This window comes from Mus pahari, chromosome 2 (genome assembly GCF_900095145.1).
Source record: "Mus pahari chromosome 2, PAHARI_EIJ_v1.1, whole genome shotgun sequence".
NCBI lineage: Eukaryota > Metazoa > Chordata > Mammalia > Rodentia > Muridae > Mus > Mus pahari.
This window is the reverse complement of record NC_034591.1, coordinates 128,867,043-128,885,634: the sequence shown is the minus strand read 5'-3', so window position 1 is coordinate 128,885,634 and position 18,592 is coordinate 128,867,043. Positions and strand designations below refer to the sequence as shown.

At 40.6% G+C, this 18,592-nt stretch overlaps 1 protein-coding gene across 8 annotated transcripts in view; it reads right to left on the bottom strand.

Moving 5' to 3' along the window:
- Positions 1-546: 546 nt before the first annotated feature.
- The window catches only part of Setd5 (SET domain containing 5), a 75,706-nt gene continuing 57,660 nt past the window's right edge, over positions 547-18,592 (bottom strand). For all 8 annotated transcript variants that reach the window (XM_029535057.1, XM_029535061.1, XM_029535062.1 and 5 more), the window contains 6 exons: positions 12,990-13,237; positions 7,341-7,811; positions 4,158-4,456; positions 2,514-2,647; positions 2,013-2,101; positions 547-1,526 (listed from right to left, as the gene is read on the bottom strand). In XM_029535057.1, coding sequence (XP_029390917.1) covers positions 918-1,526; positions 2,013-2,101; positions 2,514-2,647; positions 4,158-4,456; positions 7,341-7,811; positions 12,990-13,237 — 1,850 coding nt within the window. In that variant the 3' untranslated portion in view covers positions 547-917. The remainder of the gene's footprint in view (positions 1,527-2,012; positions 2,102-2,513; positions 2,648-4,157; positions 4,457-7,340; positions 7,812-12,989; positions 13,238-18,592) is intronic.

Below are 18,592 nucleotides of genomic sequence, written 5' to 3'. Positions count from 1 at the left end.
GTCCCATTCTTACCCTGCAGTCATGAGTGCATGCTTTTCAGTCACGGAGGCTGTCCTGCTCTTAGGACAGCAACTCCTGATTAACTGGGAATAGGAAAATTAAAATTCCAAGATTACCCGACCACTGGATGTTTCCTACACTGGCCTGCCTCACTTCTCTACTTACTTCACAGGGCTATCATTAAACTGTGAAACAACTTGGAAGGAGGAGTGGATGGATGGTAATAGCTAGAGCCCATCCCATCCCAAAATCTGCTCCAAAATACCCAGGAGCTCCTCTTCTCAGAGAGCCAGGCAAGCCTCAGTCAGAGTAGGCACCCACATTCCTCTCCCTGCCCATTTCCTGGTGGCTTTAAGACAAAGGCAGGGAGCACTCCAGGTGGATACACCTTGACCATGCACCTGCTTTAGGAATGGTTGTCTCATAGCAGACATTTACATACCTACCTTTTTGTCCCTTAAGTGCATAAAACCCTAACACTACTCAGATGGCTTGGGGCTTTAAGATTGGCTCTTTCCCACTTTTTTCTTTTGAAAAGAAAAAAAAAATTTTATTGAAAAAGATGTCCTCACTGCACAAGTGACTACAGGCTACAGGCAAGGATGGGAGACACAGGCTTCAACACAAGCCATTGCACTTAGAACCGTTACTAACCGGAACACCATTTGCTTGTTAACAATGTACCCTTAACAGCAGGGAGAACTTCTTTATAGTCTCTGCTTCAGACAAGATTTACATCTTTCTCCAAGGCCGGAGGCCAGTCATGACCACAAGTCTCATTTCTTGCTGACCAGACCCATTCCTCTGGCACCTTGTACCCCTCTTCCCCAGCAATATGCTCGGCCTTGATTCCAGAGGCAGCTGGAAGGAAGCAGCTATGGGCTCATTAAGTTCAGTTTGCCCATATCCAGAAGCCCTAGGAAAGTCCTGTCTGAGTCTTGACTCCTGACCCTTGCAGTGGCTGGAGTCGGTACTGGTGTACACCCCCACTACCACGATGTGGGTAGTGCTGTGAATTGGAGACCGCAGATACCCTGGAGGCCTGGTAGGCAGCTGACTGCCCAGCATTGGGCAGACTGATAGTCCGTAAGTCTGATGGCAATGACGACCTAGAGTTCTGAGGAAAGGAGGTGGAACTCAGAGTTCCTGTGCTGGACTGAGAAACCGAGTCTGAGGTCGGTGAGTCTGAGGGGCCCTGTGGGGTAGGGCTAGCAGCACTTGAAGAACAGCTCCTCCTTGGAAGATTGCTGCCAGTGCTGTTTCCAGAATGCGGCTGGCTGCTGTAATACCCTGGAGTCCCCGTAAATGGGGCCAACGAGTCTGTAGACACAGGGTGGGCAGGGCTGGGGTAGGATGTGGAAGAGAGGGATGATTCTGAAGAGCCATGAGAGGGAGGGTTTCCAGGTCTCAGTGCAGTAGTTCGATAACTGTATCCTGGAGATTGGGTGGGATGTCCTCTAAAGGGGGACGAACTCTGCTGAAGGAGGCTTTGTGATTCTGTCCGTGGACTGTCACACTGCAGGAGCTTAAGAGTTGGGAGAAAAGCATAAGGAAGTTTAACTTAGTCCCTTCAATAACTTGAAGTGCTCATAACATTCTTTTATTCTGCACATTAAAAAGGTTGTGTGTGCATGTGCATGCATGCAAGTATGTGCTATAACAGTAATGTGGAGGACATAGCATAACCAGTAGGAGTCCATTCTTTTCTTCTACTGTGTGGGTTCTGGGGATTAAACTCAGGTCAGCAGGCTTGAGAGCAACTACCTTTACCCACTGAGCCATCTCATAGCCTGCTCCTCCCCCCAAAACATTTTAATGGATAACAAAAGCAGTCAAACATCGGTTTCTGATGAACGCATTTGCTTTACTAAGATCCGTGAGGTAAGCAGATGACTGACTTATAGGGCAATACTATGCAGACTTTAGCAGCTGACAATATCACAACTAGGAACACAACATCTAAACTCCACAGGCACTTCTCTCTCTAGAGCCCAGAAGTCTCTTGACTTACCTGGTAGCTATATCTGGAAGGGCTGTAAACAGTTGCTCCTTTAGAGAGTGCTGAGCTCAATGGCTCTGGGCCTTCTCCATCTGCAGGGTCTGGAAGGCATTATAAGATCAACTTAGCTTCTTAGAACACATAGGAAATAGATATCATTCAGTCAAATCATCAATACATGCTGATCTCTCTGAAAAAATGAGCGCAGCATGCCAGAAGGGCAAAGTAAGTGGTTAATTATGCGCTAAATTTTAAATGCCTCATCTTATTCTCGTCTCCTTCTTTCTCTTCATCCTTCATGAAGGTGGAGCTCCGGAACATTGGAGATGAGAGTTACAGAAAAGTATCCCTTGGGAAAAGAGCAGACAGAGAGCAAGCAATGCTAGATCTCATGTATACTGCAGCCCAAAGAGTAAGACTGAACTGGAAGCTAGCAGAAAGCAGAACCTAAGTATGTCGGAAACTGACTTACTTTATCCCAACATCTGCTGTGAACTGAAGACCCTGGCTCACCTGACTCTTTCTCTGTGATGTTACTCTCCCACGTTGGAGAAGGCTCTCCCTTCTGGGCAACCCTCACACTGCTTCGAAGAACCTTAGGGATGCTACCTCCTTCTCGGAGGCGTTCAACTGACGTAGGAACCATCCTGCAAAAGTACCAGAAGCCACAGAAATTAAGGGCTAAGAGTCTAAAACAAATAACCATGATAAAGATGGTGTAGTACAGACTCCTAAACCATCCTCACATTATTTTTTCCAGGACCTACTGAAAACAAGGCATTTCCTCTGCTTCAAACCATGCAATGTGTACAAGTAGGGGCAGTGAGAAAGCAATCTGGGAAAGCTAGATTAAAGATATTAACTTCTTTTAAACTCTGTCTGAATGTGAAATTTCCTCCTCTGAACCTGTGTTCCTGAAATAGTTTTTATAGGATTCTTAGATATTAAAGAATATAATACTTTGAGACCTGTATCTTCTTTCCCAGGCTCATTTCAGGATCCCATGCTTGAGGATCCCTGGAGCTTACTGGCCAGAGACTTGGGATTAATCAGTGAGCTCCAGGTTCAGTGAGAGATCCTTTCTCATAAAATAAGGTGGTCCTGCGTCTCCAAATGTAGACACCCCACCTCTGAAAAAAAGAAAAGAATGAATGCTGTACCCCTAGCTGTGATGCATATTTATAACGCTAGCACCCAGAAAGCAGAGACAGGTGGGTCAAAGAGTTTAAGGCTACAGAGACCTGTGTCAAAAAACTGCAAAAGAAAAAAAAAAAAAAGAAACTATCTCATTCAATACTGAGAACTTGTCATTAGTATTACTTATTTTTTATTATATCTTCTAACCTAGACAAGTCTACGTATGTATGAATGTATGCACGTACATACGTATTTTATTTATGAGTGCACTGTAGCTATCTTCAGACACACCAGAAGAGGGCATCGGATCCCATTACAGATGGTGGTGAGCACCATGTGGTTGCTGGAAATTGAACTCAGGAACTCTGGAAGAGCAGTCAGTACTCTTAACCAATGAACTATCTCTCTAGCCCAAAATTGTGAGATGGTAATTTATTTTATTTTATGTGCACCAGTGTTTTGCCTGCATGTATGTCTGTATAAGGGTGTCAAAGATTGGAGTTACAGACAGTTGTGGGCTGCCATGTGGGTGCTGGGAATTGAACCTGGCTTTTCAGATTGTCTTGCTGCATCATGAGACACAGTTCCTTTTCAATTTGAGAAACCTAAAGTCAGCAAGATGGCTCAGTAGGTAAAGGTTAAGTCTGAAGAGCTGAGTTCATCTACAGAACCAACATAGAGGTAAGGAAGAACTATTTCCTTCAAGTGTTCTCTGACCTCCATATGCATGTATGAGTGACCAAGAGTGCATACATGAACGTGTGCACAATGCAACAAGGGCAGGGGGAGGGGAGCAATTTGGCTGGACTGTTTACTTACCTCTCATCTAAATAAAATAGCGCATGGACACCCAAAACCTCACGGGAGAAGATATGGCTTACACTAACTAGCTGAACAAAACAGATGGCAAATTGACTGCCTGTCTTGGACAAGTGCTCCAAAAATTTTAGGTAAAACTGGAAATGAATGTGTAACTTCCTACCTGACTTTAATCATAAAGTTAATCAAACATAAACTTACCACCTACTGCTGATGTTTTCTTGAGGTCTGCAGTGAGAGGAAGAAGTGCCCCTGGAATCTGATGGGCTTACCGCCTCCAAATGTGATGTAGAGGAATGAGACGGGGAAAACGTTTTGTGAGGGGATGAGGGGGTTCCAGCTGAGGACCCCTGCACACCGTGGGCCCCAGGGTCAGAGACAGAGTTACTGCTGCCTAGCCCAGCTCCTGAAGACTTGCTTTTGCTCTGTGAAGAGTCATTTCCTCCACCATTATTCTCCTTAGCTTCTTGTTTTCTTTTGCGGTACTCTAGCAAGGATACCTAGATATGAAAAAGAAACAGTATCATCAGTGAGTGGCTTACTACCAAAAGAAAAGATGGAGTCCTGGGTAAAGCAGTAGCAAGACAAGCAAACAAAGCAGGTATCCACCGTGATAGCCTTTACTGTATTTTAAAGCTGTGCATATGCTGAATGCAGGAGTTGGAACTCCACTGGAGAGGGAGAGTAACAGGCAGTTGTAGCCATCTGATGTGGATGTTGGGAACTAAGCTCTGAATCACTCAGGGACCTTCCCAGTCCCTATATAACAATCTTTTTTAGGTTTAAAAGAGATCAGAGCAGTGCTACAGACTCAAGCCACTCAGAAACTGGTGAGGACAAAAAATATTCTACCAAACAATGGTGCTCAAATAAGACTATATCCTTTTACTTTTTTCAGAGAAACTTGTGAGATTACTATCACCTTGGTAACCTACAATCAGTTATATACCAAAATGGGGGCATCTATAAGTATGGCAGAAAAAATAGAATGATTTTGTATGCTGGAAAAAAGTTCTTCATTCCTTAGGAACACCTACTCCATTAAAAACAAATAAAAATTCTTCACAATATTCAAAATTTGAAGACATACTATGGGATTTGAGACTATCTGTATTACATATAAGGGAATAGAGGTATTAAAGAACTAAAGTAAGAAGGAATTATTTTGTTTACATACTTCAGCACCTGTCTACAACCTGGAAACTTTTCCCCAACCCTCAAACTACCTTCTAATTATTTACACATTTTTTCCTAACAAACCTTTTCCTATCCTTCACTACTGTATTCTATTGCCTATTAAATCTACTGTAGAATCTTGTTTTTTTGGTTAATCTTGTAAGTTATATTATTCACTCATTCATTTTTGTGAGACAGGATCTTTGTAGCTCAGGCAGGCACTGGACTTAGGATCTTCCTACCTCAGTCTCCCAGGTCCTGATATCACAGGTATATATCACATATATGCTTCAGCTTTAATAAAATTAAAGTTAGCTTTAATCAAAATTTAATTAAAAAAACAAAACAAAACCCCACTTTAACTATTCTATGTAGGTCAAAGGACAATCTGGGGAAGTGGTGTTTTCTTCTTACTGTGTGTCTTTAGGATCAAACTCAGATTTGTCAGGCTTGGCAATGTGTTTAGCCCTAAAAAATATTTTATTTACCCGTATGTATGTGCTTTCAGAGGGAAGAAGGGGATGTGGACTGCCTTAGAGCTGGAGTTAATTGGTGTTTGTAAGCTGCTGCATGTAGGTGTTAGGTCCTCTGACAGAGCTGTAAGTGCGTTTTCATGCAGAGCCATCTCTCCAGTCATCCAGTCCTTAGCTTTTTACTGTTAACATTTAGTACAAAAATTTGGTATATCACAGGTGCCCAAATATTTTAGATATATTTCTGAAACAAATTCTAATTTCAACTACCTGTATATGTAACAAATGAAACCAGAAATGCAAAGATATGTCATGTTATATAACTTCAAAGTCAGTACTGCTCATGTAAGGAAGAGCGCCATTGCCATTCCTATTGTGTGCTAGTGTTTCCTTTTCCTACCCAAGGGGCTCTTAATTTTGTGTGTGCCTTTTTACATATAATCTTGGAGAGAAGTTAATAAACTTGGATAATGAACATTATTATAATTGAAATAAAGTCACAAGCTTGTATTTCAATGAGGATATAACTAGTTTCTCTGTTAAACTGTCATACACAGTATACTCAGCCTTGTGAATCCCTAACAATAAATTCATCCAAGTCTCCATGACAACCCCAAAATATTCCCAAAACAATACTTAAGGAGGGAAAAGTAACTGTTAGGTTTTGTGAGTTTTATAAGCCCCAGGTCATGACAAGCTCTCTAAGGTCTGATCTACCCACGGCTCTCTGCACCTGCTTCCCAGTGCTTCCTGGCACTGTAACTGCAGCCAGCTATCAAAACCCACCTGTATCCCAGTGTAGTGTCACAGACTGACTGTGCAGGCTGATTCCTACTCATCATTTGAAATGTGGCTAAACCTGTCGCCTTTCCATTTCTACCCCTCAAATAAGCGAAATAAAAGACTTCTTGGTCATTCCTTAACTTATCCTCTGCTAAGATGTGAACAACTCCTTCGGACCAACTACAACCACTGTAATGCAGAATCTACTAATGCAATTTTCTAGGGAGGCTCTATTAGTGCAGACTCTAGGAGGCAATCGAATCTAGCATATAATATTAACAACTAGATTGTGTAATCTGGAATCAGAATCAGGACAGTGCCCTTACTCCTTTGTTTATTTGTTGCTGTTTAACAAGTTATTTAACTAGCTTCAATTTTCTCATATAACTGCTGTGATTACAAAATGAGTTACTTGAAACAAAACATGGGCCCCTATGTGGCTTGGGTTGGCCTGGGATAGCTTTAGCTTTCAAATCCCACTTCAACCTCCAGAATGCTAGGTTCATAGACATGTGCCACTAAGCCAGGCTATATATTTGCTTTATTTATATTTGGGATGGTAAAGATGGAAGGCCTTACTCATGGTTACACTCTTTTACTGACTACACTTCAGTCCTGCCGGCTATTCACAACACTTACCAGTTATACTAATAGAGTCTACTCAATTGATAAAGGCTGTGGTTGCCAAGATCGACGACTTGAGTTCAATCCCAGGACCCACATGGTGGAAGCAAAGAACTGATTCCCACAAGTAATCTTCTGACTTCTATATATGTGCCTTTGGCATGTTCATGCCCCCCACTGCCATAAACCAAAGAAGTAAATGTAATTAAATAAAAGAACTAATTTTTACAGGTCATAGCAAAGAGTAGGACAAGTGTTATGCACTGGAGCTTAGAAAGTTCTGAATTATCTGACTAACAGTCTTTAAAAGAGTAATATGAATACTTACCTTTTTCCTTTGCGGTGGGTTCTGAGGAGCAGATGGGACTCCTTCACAGGTCCTTTCACCACCAGGTGACATGGATCCCCGAGAGAGGTCTTTCATAAAGCCATGTTCATATCTGCTGGAAAAGCCTTCTGCAGGGGAACAATATCCTCCATCTAAATGTAAAGGTTTCCTGTCCCCCACCAAGGGAGACCCTCTATACAGTCCATCTGCTCGAGGCATAGCATTCAAAGGGGAGTAGGCGTACATCAAATTGAACTCTGTCCTAAACGCCTGGTCTGAGTTTCTCAGCAAGGTCTGAGGACCATCTCCACTCCTGCTTGGGAAGCCAGCCTCGGAGGTGGGAACAACAGAGGGATGAGAAGCCAGGTCAGGATGATTGCAGTTGAGCAGGGAGGGCCTATCAGCGCAGCTGTGAGTGCTTGAGTCTGGGTATCCCACTTTTGTCAAATCTAGGTCTTTTCGGTGACAAAGCTGAAATAAAGATCAACAGAGATATGGGACATGGTAGAACAGAAAAAGTCAAAGGGCAAAAGGGAGTAAAGGCATCAGGCAACTCTGCAAACATGACTACTCTGCTCAGCCTTCATCACGCCATCTGACAGCATATGTTGGGCTGGAGTGTAGCCAGGGGTGTATCTGAACCCCAAGCACACACCACAGAAAGGTCTTAAGTTGCTGGCTTCTGATGTTATATATTATTAAATTAGTTTCAATGGAAGGTGTAAGGGAAGGTGGAGAAAAGCAGAAGGTAGTTGAAAAGCCAAGCATGGTAAATTACTCATTAGGAGAGTAGCATTAAAGGTTGTAACTAATCCATTCCTCATCTACTTGTACCTTGGATTATGTTTCTCATGCAAAATTCTGTCTGTTCAATTCTGTGTTCAATCTATCAAAGAAGTGTTAAAGCCTACCGCTGGAAAGCATATCAAAGGCTGAAATACACCAGGGATAAAACCCACCTACTACTGCTTATCTGTATCGCTTAACACTAACATTTCCTCTACTAGACAGATCAAGCATCAAAGCCTTTCTATATTAAATCTTTAGCAACCAAAGACAGAGCAATCTATACTTTCCCAAAAAAATGGACTCACAATACTCAGGAAGTCAACGATAAACTGGTGGAATATAATCTTTTCAGTTTCATGATGACCTATAGAATATCCTACTGACTGAGAATTTGGTGATTAGTCAGGGAGTATGCCCTAATTATTTTAGAAAGTGAGACTAAAGGCCGGTCGGTCAATTCTGAAAAGGTACATGTAGATTTATAGGGTTAATAATTAGTTACATGTCTAAAGCTTATTATAAATGCTAACACTGAAATCATGATTTCGGATCTTTAGGGTAGGAGGGTTTCCAAGAAAAGTACTGAAATTGGTATCCTAAGGTATAAATCACTGCACAGAAACTGTATCCCAGCCTCTGCACAAGAGAAGGTTTGTAACCTAGAGTGTGGGCTTAAGCTTCCTTACATATTTACACCCAACTAGGCACTCCAGAGGAAATGAAGTAAAGCCAGAGAAAGCTGGATTCCCCAAAGGAAGCTGCTCACCTGTCACCCAAAGCCCAAATACCTGGCCATGTGAGCTGTCAGTTTAACCCCAATTACATTGCTGACAGGATACTGAGACAGTGCCTACCAAGTCCAGTTTCCTTGTTAACAGGTGGATGTTATTCATTACTTTCTCTAACAATGCTCTCATGTACATAGAATCTACATCCCGTGAAGATTCTCGTTAATGAAACTCTTCAGCCATTCTTTTCCCCAAATGATAACAACAAAAGAAACTCCACAATATATACACAGCTACTCATTTTCCCATGGTCCTGTGCAGTATGTTTTTTATATAAGATTCACTCTATTTGCTGTGAATGTGACCACCCTCCAGCCCAGCCCCCCTCCCCCCCCAATTCAGGCCCACCCTTGTGCACTCACTCTCAGCCTATATGTGATTGAGATGGTATGGTAATTACCTCAGATGACAGGGACTTAGGCCTATGTGCAGGGGAACCCTTAGGGGAAGAGATGTTCTAGAGGAGGGAAAAGTATCTTCTTATTTATCTTCTTAGAGTCAAGAAGCAAAACAGAAAGTAAAGGTAAGCATGGCTGTTAGCCACACTTTGTAGGGAGGATTTGGTGGTGAGGATGGTTAAGAATGTATATGGTAAATGTTTAACTGCAGAACTCACACAATGTGGTTAGTTTAGCTAAATGCTTCCTGGTGTCTTAGAAAGGACTTATAATGTTTCATGCTGTAAATGAACACCTCAATTAGAACTCAGGAAAGAACTAGGTGAATCATTTTAGAGGGCTTACAGTGTGCTTATGGTGGGGCACACCCTACTCCTTATTCTTCCTAGAGGAACTCTGTTTCTTCACCTCATACTTCCTCTGATTATAATCTTTCTTTATTCTCTTACTAGCTTTAGGCCTAACCAGGGGTATACCTGTGAACTATCAGTAGAGAGAGATGACCAGTTCCTCTCAAGTGACTGTTATACATCTAACAGACACATCTGCACACATCTAACAGAGTTAAAATCCATTGTACTTACTGGATCACAAAACAAACACAGCACCTCACAGCCTCCCACCCCAATACTATGTATATGTCTACTTTTTCTCTGACTTTCATAGGACAGGGCATTTAGCTGAGGTAATACCTCTCTAACACATGGGAACTGGAGAGTGAGCTCTTGATGGGATGGTGTGAGGGGTAACATGAAAGTGATGATAGCAGCTATGACAAGGACTCAGTGTGCCAGGCACTGGGGAAAAGGGAAAGGTCTCAATATTCAGACTATCAACAACTGTGGCCCAGAAAGCAGACATGGCCTATGCTTTGATAGGATATATATGGATGGAGTTGTTTCAGCAAAACAAGGTGGATAGCAATGCTTTATAATGGGGAGGGTGCTGGGTGCATAAAGCACAGGGCTCTGTTTTCCTTCTTCTAGACTCTCCCTCCTCATTCTCTGTGACTGTGTATGAACACGTTTCTTATTCAAGATTTTTCCTCCTCACTTGGAGCTGGTTTTACTTTTGACACTTATTGATATTTCACTGTTACTTTATTTTTCAAAGTTTTTTAAAAATACTATTTTTACTTTCGGTGTATAAGTGGTTTGCCTTCCTGTGTGCCTGTGTACCACATGTACACAATGCCAGGAAATGTCAGAAGAGGGCAGAGACTAGAGTAACAGATAGCCGTGAGGACCATGTGGGTGTTATAAGAATTAAAAATTGAGTTCTCTGGAAGAATGGTCAGTGCTCTTAACGGCAGTCATCACTCTAGCCTGTACTTTATTTTTTTAACTTTTAACAGACAAGTTTACTTCAACATTTCCTTCTTTCAAATAATAATTTTATGTTTAAAGGATATGGAAGTAAATTTTGTATTACATCATCTTTCAATATATTCTTTCCTTTTAAAAGACAAGGGTCTTGCTAATGTAGCTCAGAGTGGGCTCAAACTTTTGGTGTCTTCAAATAATAGATGTATGCCCAAAGCACCCAACCCCCTGCTGTAGTTTTTGATGAAAAAAGCTTGCAAACCAACCTTTCTGTACTCAAAAACAGGAAAGAGCCTTGCTATCAGAATGATAGTAAGACTGGTAGGATGGCAAAGCTGTTTTTATGAGAATGGTGACATTGCATTCGCTACTTAACGTATTTCTTTCCTTCCTGATAATCTCTAGAAAATTATTTTATTTTTCTATTTTTATTTTATGTATGCATATATATGTATGGGTATTATACCTGCATATAAGTGTCTGCGCACCATGTGTCTAGTACCTATGGAAGCTAGAAGAGGGTATCAGATCCCTGGAACTGGGGTTAGAGGGTTATGAGCCACCATCTGGGTGCTAGGAATCAAAGCCCAGTCCTTGGCAAGAGCACCAAGAGTTCTTAATGGCTGAGCCATTTTCTAGTTCCTAAAATACTTCAACTTACTTTAAAAAATTATGCATAAATGTGTCTGTGCACATGTGTGCAGGTGTCTGAGGAAGAGACAATAGGGAGCTTCACCTCTTTAGAAGTAGAGTTATAAATAGCTGTGACACTCCCAGCTTGGGCGCTGGCTATAGGACTCTGGTCCTCTTCAAGAGTAGTACAAGCTCCTGACTGCTAAGCTATCTGCAGTCCCTTGTTTCAATGTTTAAAAATTACATTTATGTCTATGTGGGGAAGTCACTTGTGAAGTTGGCTTCCTACCACGTGGGTTGCAGGGACTGAACTCAGGAAGTCAGGCTTGCAGAAGGGCCTTTACTGCCGAGCTAGCCTGCTTCCTGGTGTTTGAACATTATTATTCTTAGACTGAGATTCACTAAAATCTATGTTCTCTATCTTAAAATACCTTTCATTTACATGCTGTTATATAGTTATTAAAATGCAGCAATGGTAGGAAATATATAAAATTATTTTGGAAGACTTCCAATTTCTGTAATTTCAAATTAACAATGAAACTTGCCATGAAAAGGTGCAACTCTATTTTGATAACTGATTGCACTACAGGGACAACTTCTCCTTTGGATACCTTACCATGAAATCCTAATTGCTAACAAAAGCTTAACTATTAAATGTAAATTCTTCTTTAATAACCAATTAAAAAGAAGGACACAGCAATATGATAATTTACCTAGAAAAAAAAAAATGTAACCAGGATGATGTCTTTTTCCACTCCAAGGTTTGCTCTACAGTAAGTTAGTACTGGACCAAGTTAGAAGTAGAGCAGCACACTCACGTACTTTCAGTTGCTAGTGCCTTTAGAACCCAGGTATTGTTAATCCTTACAATCATGAAAGTCTTCAGAGAAGTGTGATCTGTTAGATATTCAACTTCATCAACACAACATCCAGAAAAGTGAAAGTCAGAGGTTTAGTGGGCAGATCAAGTCCTCTTCCCCCGACAAACATCCATTTAAATAAAGCAACATGCAAACGAGTTTTTAAAACACATGGATTATATATTCATACCTGCCACTCCAACTTCAATATCAAAGTGACTGAGTATAACAATTTTAGAAACAGCTAAAACATATATTTCTAATGTAATCCAACAATTAATGTGTGCTACTAACCTCTAGTCTACTCACTCAGTCCTAATATACAGTAACAGGGAGGGGAATAAAATCACCTGAAGTAGGAAAACAAACAAACAGCAACAGCACCACCACCATACTTAGAAACCCCAATGTTTCTAAGTCTCTATTTCCCTGAGGCCACAGGAGAGCTACCAAAGAACCTGGGAAAGCCACTTTACAGTTACAGGCAGGTTTAGACACACAGTGAGCTCACTGTGTAGTCTGAGCTCCCAGGCTCGAGAAACTAACAGGTAGCACAGTCACCCAAACACCTCTTTTGACCAACACAGATAATAAAGATAAAGATCTTGTATGCTTACTCACTCAAATATGATTGTGAAAAGAAAGCTGAAGGGATCACGGCAATCCTGTTACTATTCTGGCAGAACAGGGGCTGCCAAGATAAGAGGCTACAGCTCTACCAGCCACAGTTACCCTAGGTTAACGATTCTCATAGATATGAAGGAAGACAGTTAAAAACACCTGAAATTATATTATATTTGAAATGAAGAGGTATAAACAGTGATTTTCATATCAGTCCCAACAACAAAACCCCAATCACCTCAAACTGCAGAGGAGTGTTGGAACGACTAGCAGTAGTAAGAGATGTGATTGGTGAGAACATGAGGCTGTATCCATTTCGACACTCCTCTTCTCCTGGGTGAGTCTGGCCAGGTGTGGTCAGCTGGGGACTCTTTGAGCCTGAGCTGGGTGGGGGTGGTGTAACTGGAGACAGAGGCTGAAGCAACTTGGTGATATTCTGCTCCATCAGATATCGAGACTTCCATTTCTTTAATGGGCTCAGTAAGTCTGTGAAACACAAAGCTTTGATGAGAGCAGAATCATAACTTCCTGAAGGCTAGGTAGCAAAGGCACTAACCTCTAATTTGCCACAGATTTAAGCCTCACCCCATTAAATTCCCTCTGCTAATTAGGCCAAAAGTGTAAACATAATTTTTTTGGGAGACGTGGGGGTTTTGAGACAGGGTTTTGCTGTGTAGCCCTGGCTCTCTCGTAACTTGCTTTTAGATCAGACTGGCCTCTAACTCACAGAGATCCACCTGCCTTTGCCTGGGATCAAAGGCATTTGCCACTACTGCCTGGCTGCCTAAACAAACTTCTAATCACTCCCATGAATACAACTTATGAAGCATTTCATGTCCCAGAGAAACTCTACATGAATATAGACAATTTTAATGGTCAATGACAAGGGCATTACTTTTTCTTCTGGAGTGAAATATAGGTTTCCTTCCACTGAGTTTTAGAGAATCTTAAACTTGTGTTATGTATGTTGTTAAACCCATTCTCTACTTCACTTCTTTATCACTTGCTAGGCTGTCATACTTATACTGCCTTTCATGTTTATTGATGTACTTTTTTAGCAGCTCTTCTATCAAACACTCATGAGTAGGAGATACACATGATCTTGTATCCTCATATAGCTCCTAGTGTCCAAGTACTGAACAGACACTAGGGTCTAGAAAAGAAAACGGTTTCTATTAAAACAAAAACAGAACAAGACTCCTTCTGATTAGGCTAACTGTATTCTTAGGTCCATTTAAAAAAGCAGGTTACAATATTAAGTATTTTACTGACCATATTTTATGTACTATCATTTCTTGTTTTTAAGAGGATCTTCAGGACAAAACACACCTCAGAGGAAAAACATACTTTTAAGTAAAAGTGAGTAAACAGTTAAAGATCATTCATTTGCTTAGTATGCACTATATGCACTACATGGCAAAGTTATGTATGTAAGGGTCACTGCACATTCTATTTTCAAAGAGCTTAGAGAAAACATGCAAAATAATGTTTAATATAAGTTTCTTATTGGTATGGTTAAGCTTGACTATAACCCTACCACTTCTGAGGTAGAGACAGGATTATCTCAAATTCTAGGCCAGCCTAGTCTACACAGCAAATTCTAGGCCAGGTTGGGATACATAGTGAGACCCTGCCTAAAAATAAGTAAGTAAGTTAAGTAGCTCCAGTAGTTACAAAGAAGAGGCTTTCGAGATTATTTGACAAGGGGCTTGCTATCCAAACCTGGAGCCCACATGAAGGTGGAAGAGAACTGACTGAAATCTGCATGCATAGTGTGGCCCCTCAGGAATGATGATAAACATATAAATACACTTCAAAGTAGGTAAAGTGAGACACAGTGTCCAAAGACTATAGTCTCAGCTACTAGGGTGGCTGAAGTAAAAGGACTGCTCAAGTCCAAGAGCTGAAGGATAGCTTGGGTCTGAACAACACTAGGAATTCCAATTCTTAGAAAAGAAAACAAGTAAAAGAACACCACTGTTTAGGTGATGTTTACCAGGCACTGTATGGTGTGTTTGATATGAAAATAAGGTATTTACAAATCCAGCATTTCTGTTATTAACATCATCCTGGACCAAAGACGAAGATTCTGATGCATATAGAGAGACTAAACATGGTAGCACCCACTCCATGGTTACCTGCCTCATATGGTGCTGGAGATCAAATCTGAGGCATTTTATACCTTAGACTGGCATTTTTATCAATAGGTTGTTCATCTCCAGTCTTCAGCAAACAGTCTTAATAAAAGCAGGCTAAATTGTAGCACCATGGCTTGGTGGAAACAATGGCAATCATGCCAGGCCTTCAAGGCAAAATGTGGATCATGATCAGGGATGTGCTTAGGAAGATTTCTCTGGTGATGAAACTACAAGTGCAAACCTACTGGGGATTAGGAAAGTAGCCAATATAAAGTGTGAGGCACTGATATGTTTAAATAGAATTTTTTTTTTCTTGTTTCTTAGGATTTTTCATTTCCCTACATTGAAAGAATACTTTTCCTCTTGTTCTTTATAGCATGTGTTGTTTTATCCTTTTAAACGTGCCTAGGTATAAAACACACGAACAAACATGTAATTCAAGACTAACCTGTAAAACAATTTTTAAGCATTTCTAAAGACTTCAAACCCAATCTTTAAGAACTCTGTTCTGAGGGTTCAACAATGTAACTGCTTAAATACATTTTGTGTATTACTGTAGGAAAACTAGGAGGAATTACTACACAAATGAATGTGATCTATATTTGATGATATTCAATGAACACTTAAGATGCTATACTCAGCCGGGCAATGGTGGCGCATGCCTTTAATCCCAGCACTTGGGAGGCAGAGGCAGGCGGATTTCTGAGTTCGAGGCCAGCCTTGTCTACAAAGTGAGTTCCAGGACAGCCAGGGCTATACAGAGGAACCCTGTCTCGAAACAAACAAACAAACAATCAAACAAACAAACAAACAACAAAAAATAATGCTATACTCAACAAACCCAGAGACTGCCTAAAGGTCAGTTGGTAGCCTTTGCTATTTGTTTTCTTTTTGGTATAGTTGACAAATATGTATTAACATACACATTCATTTTTTAAAACCCCACCTCAATATGTCTCAAGATTATGCAAACACTCATACATTTAAACCCATGCTACCCATTATACACAAATTGAAATGATTTCCCAGAAATTTCTGTTAGTGAATAACATTTTGTAGGTTTCTTTCTTTGGTGGTAGCATGTTTTTGAAATAGGATCTGTCCTTGAAGTGGCCATGTAATCCAGGCTGGCTTCAAACTAGCATCCTTCTCCTGTCACAGGCATGTGTTAGCATACCTGATTTCTTAATACCTTTTAAAAATGGGGATGTGACATTAATACTGCCCAAGTTTAACCTATGTTGAATTATTAAGTATTTTCCTGTATTGCTACTGTTGAGTCTACTACGACAAAAAACTGTTCTCTACTTATTTGTTGTTTGTTAGGACAACTACAGGACTTCCGGTCTCTCTCTCTTTTTTTAAAGAATGACTTTTAAGGTGGGAGTTGAACAAGCTTGAGAATGTGAGTTTGAATCACTCATGAAAGGCCAGCTCTGGCTGCACTTTAGCCCGTGGCTCCTGTGCTGGGTGGGAGCTTGCTGGCTGCCAGCCTAATAGAGGTTCAGTGAGACAATGTTTCAAAACAACAGCATGAAGAACCAAATACCCGATCACTTCCTCTGATCTTCATGCACTATATCCACACACTTAAATATGCTTACTACCTCTGTATTTACATGTGTGAATGATTTGCAATGTCTAGCTTATACTGTATCAGTATGCTGATTTTTAGAGTTATAAATTGACCTTTTCCGTTTCTTTTAAAAAAAGATTTGTTTATTTTATGTATATGAGTATAATATCACAGTCTGCAGACACACCAGAAGAGGGCATCAGATGCCATTACAGATGGTTGTAAGGAACCTGTGGTTACAGGGAATAGAACTCAGGACCTCTGGAATCGTCAATGCTCTTAACCACTGAGCCATCTATCTAGCCCTAGTCTTTCCCTTTCTTAAAGTGGCTTTTCTAAGAGAGTTTCTCTGTGTAGCCTTGGCTGTCCCAGAACTCACTTTGTAGACCAGGTTGGCTGCTGCCTCCCAAGTGCTAGAATTAAAGACCTGTGCCACCACTGTTGACTAGTTAGTTTTTAAAATGTATTTAACAGGGCTGGAAAGATGGCAGTGATTAAGAACACTGTCTACTCTTATAGAAAAACCAGGTTCAATTGCTAGCACCCACATGGCAGCTCAGAACCATCTGTAACTCCAGTTTCAGGAAATGCAATGCCCTCTTCTTAACTCCATGGTACCAACCAAACATGTGGCACCCATACATATGTATAGGCAAAACACTCACATACAAAAATTAAATCTAAAATTGTTTTTTTTAATTGTCTTGTTTTAATGGCTTTAATTAGCAGAATGAATCTAACTAAAGACCTTGTAATTCTATCTATCCCTGAACTATGAAAATAACACCCAATGGCCTTTAGTTTTAACCTTTAGGTTTTACATTTAATTATTTAGTTTTTAAAAATATTTTATATTGTGTGTGCGTGTGTGTGTGCACATGAATACATGCCATGCATATGGAAGTCTAAGAACAACTTGGTGAGTTGATTTTCTCCTTTACCATGTGGGTCTCAAGGGTTGAGCCCAGGTTCTCAGGCATGGCAGCAGGCCCCCACTTTTTTTTTTTTTGAAGTCTCAAGATATTACCCAGACCCGTCTGTAAGTTAATATGTTTATGTTTTGTGTCTGAGACGGGTCTCTCACTGTGGCCTAGAATGTAGTCTAGGCTGTAACAGTACTCACTGTTGGTGATTCTCCTGCCAGACTCCCAAGTTTTGGGACTGTATGTGTAAAGCACCAATACTATCTTGTTTGAGGATTGAACTGAGGGACAACCACACATGCTGTGTAAGCACTCTACCACTTAGCTATATTCCTTCCCTAATTTACACTTAAGAAAAAAAAATGTGTGCATGTGCGTAGCCATGTTTGTATTACCTAAAGTGTGGAGGCCAGAGTTGGTGGACTCCTTGCTGGAGTAGAGCCTCTACTGAACATCATACACCAGGTTAGTTGTCCTGTGTTCCTCTGGCCTATTCAATTGTCTCCACAATCTCATCTAGCCACAGCAGTGCTGGGATTGGTGACACTTATATGGTTCTGGAATCTGAAATCCTCAGGCTTGAGTAGCAAGTGCTTTTACTCACTGAGCCACCCCCTGCCCCCTAAATTACACTTAAACTCTTAAGGAAGAAGTATGCACAATTAACTTTAAGGCGTTGATTCCTACTCCACCTTTCTAGTAGCAAATGCCTACTACCTTTGAACAATTCTTATCTTTCTTCATTGAATTAAAAAGAATCTTTTCTCCATTAGACTATCATTATACATTTTTTTGGTCCTTGTATATTTTAGGAAAGTACTTTTACTACTGAGCTACAATGTTCTCCCCCTAGCTTATTCCTAATGGTTTTTAAATATACAAACCTTGTTTCTTAAAGTTATTCTATTTCCTGTATAATAAATATATAATCAATATTAACACACACACACACACACCCCTTTTCGGTGAGACAGGGTCTTGTAATGATGCCTAGGTTGGCCTCAAACTTGTCTATTTCTTTCTCAGCCTCTTCAGTACTAGATTCTAGGCACATACCACATCTAGCAATACTGTTATTTTGTCTTTTTAAAAATTGGCTAGAAATGTTCCCCACTCTATCCAAAATATTTCTCGAAAGACTAGAACAATATTCTCATCAATGAAGTATAATAATTAGACAATCATGTGCACATTATAAGAAAAA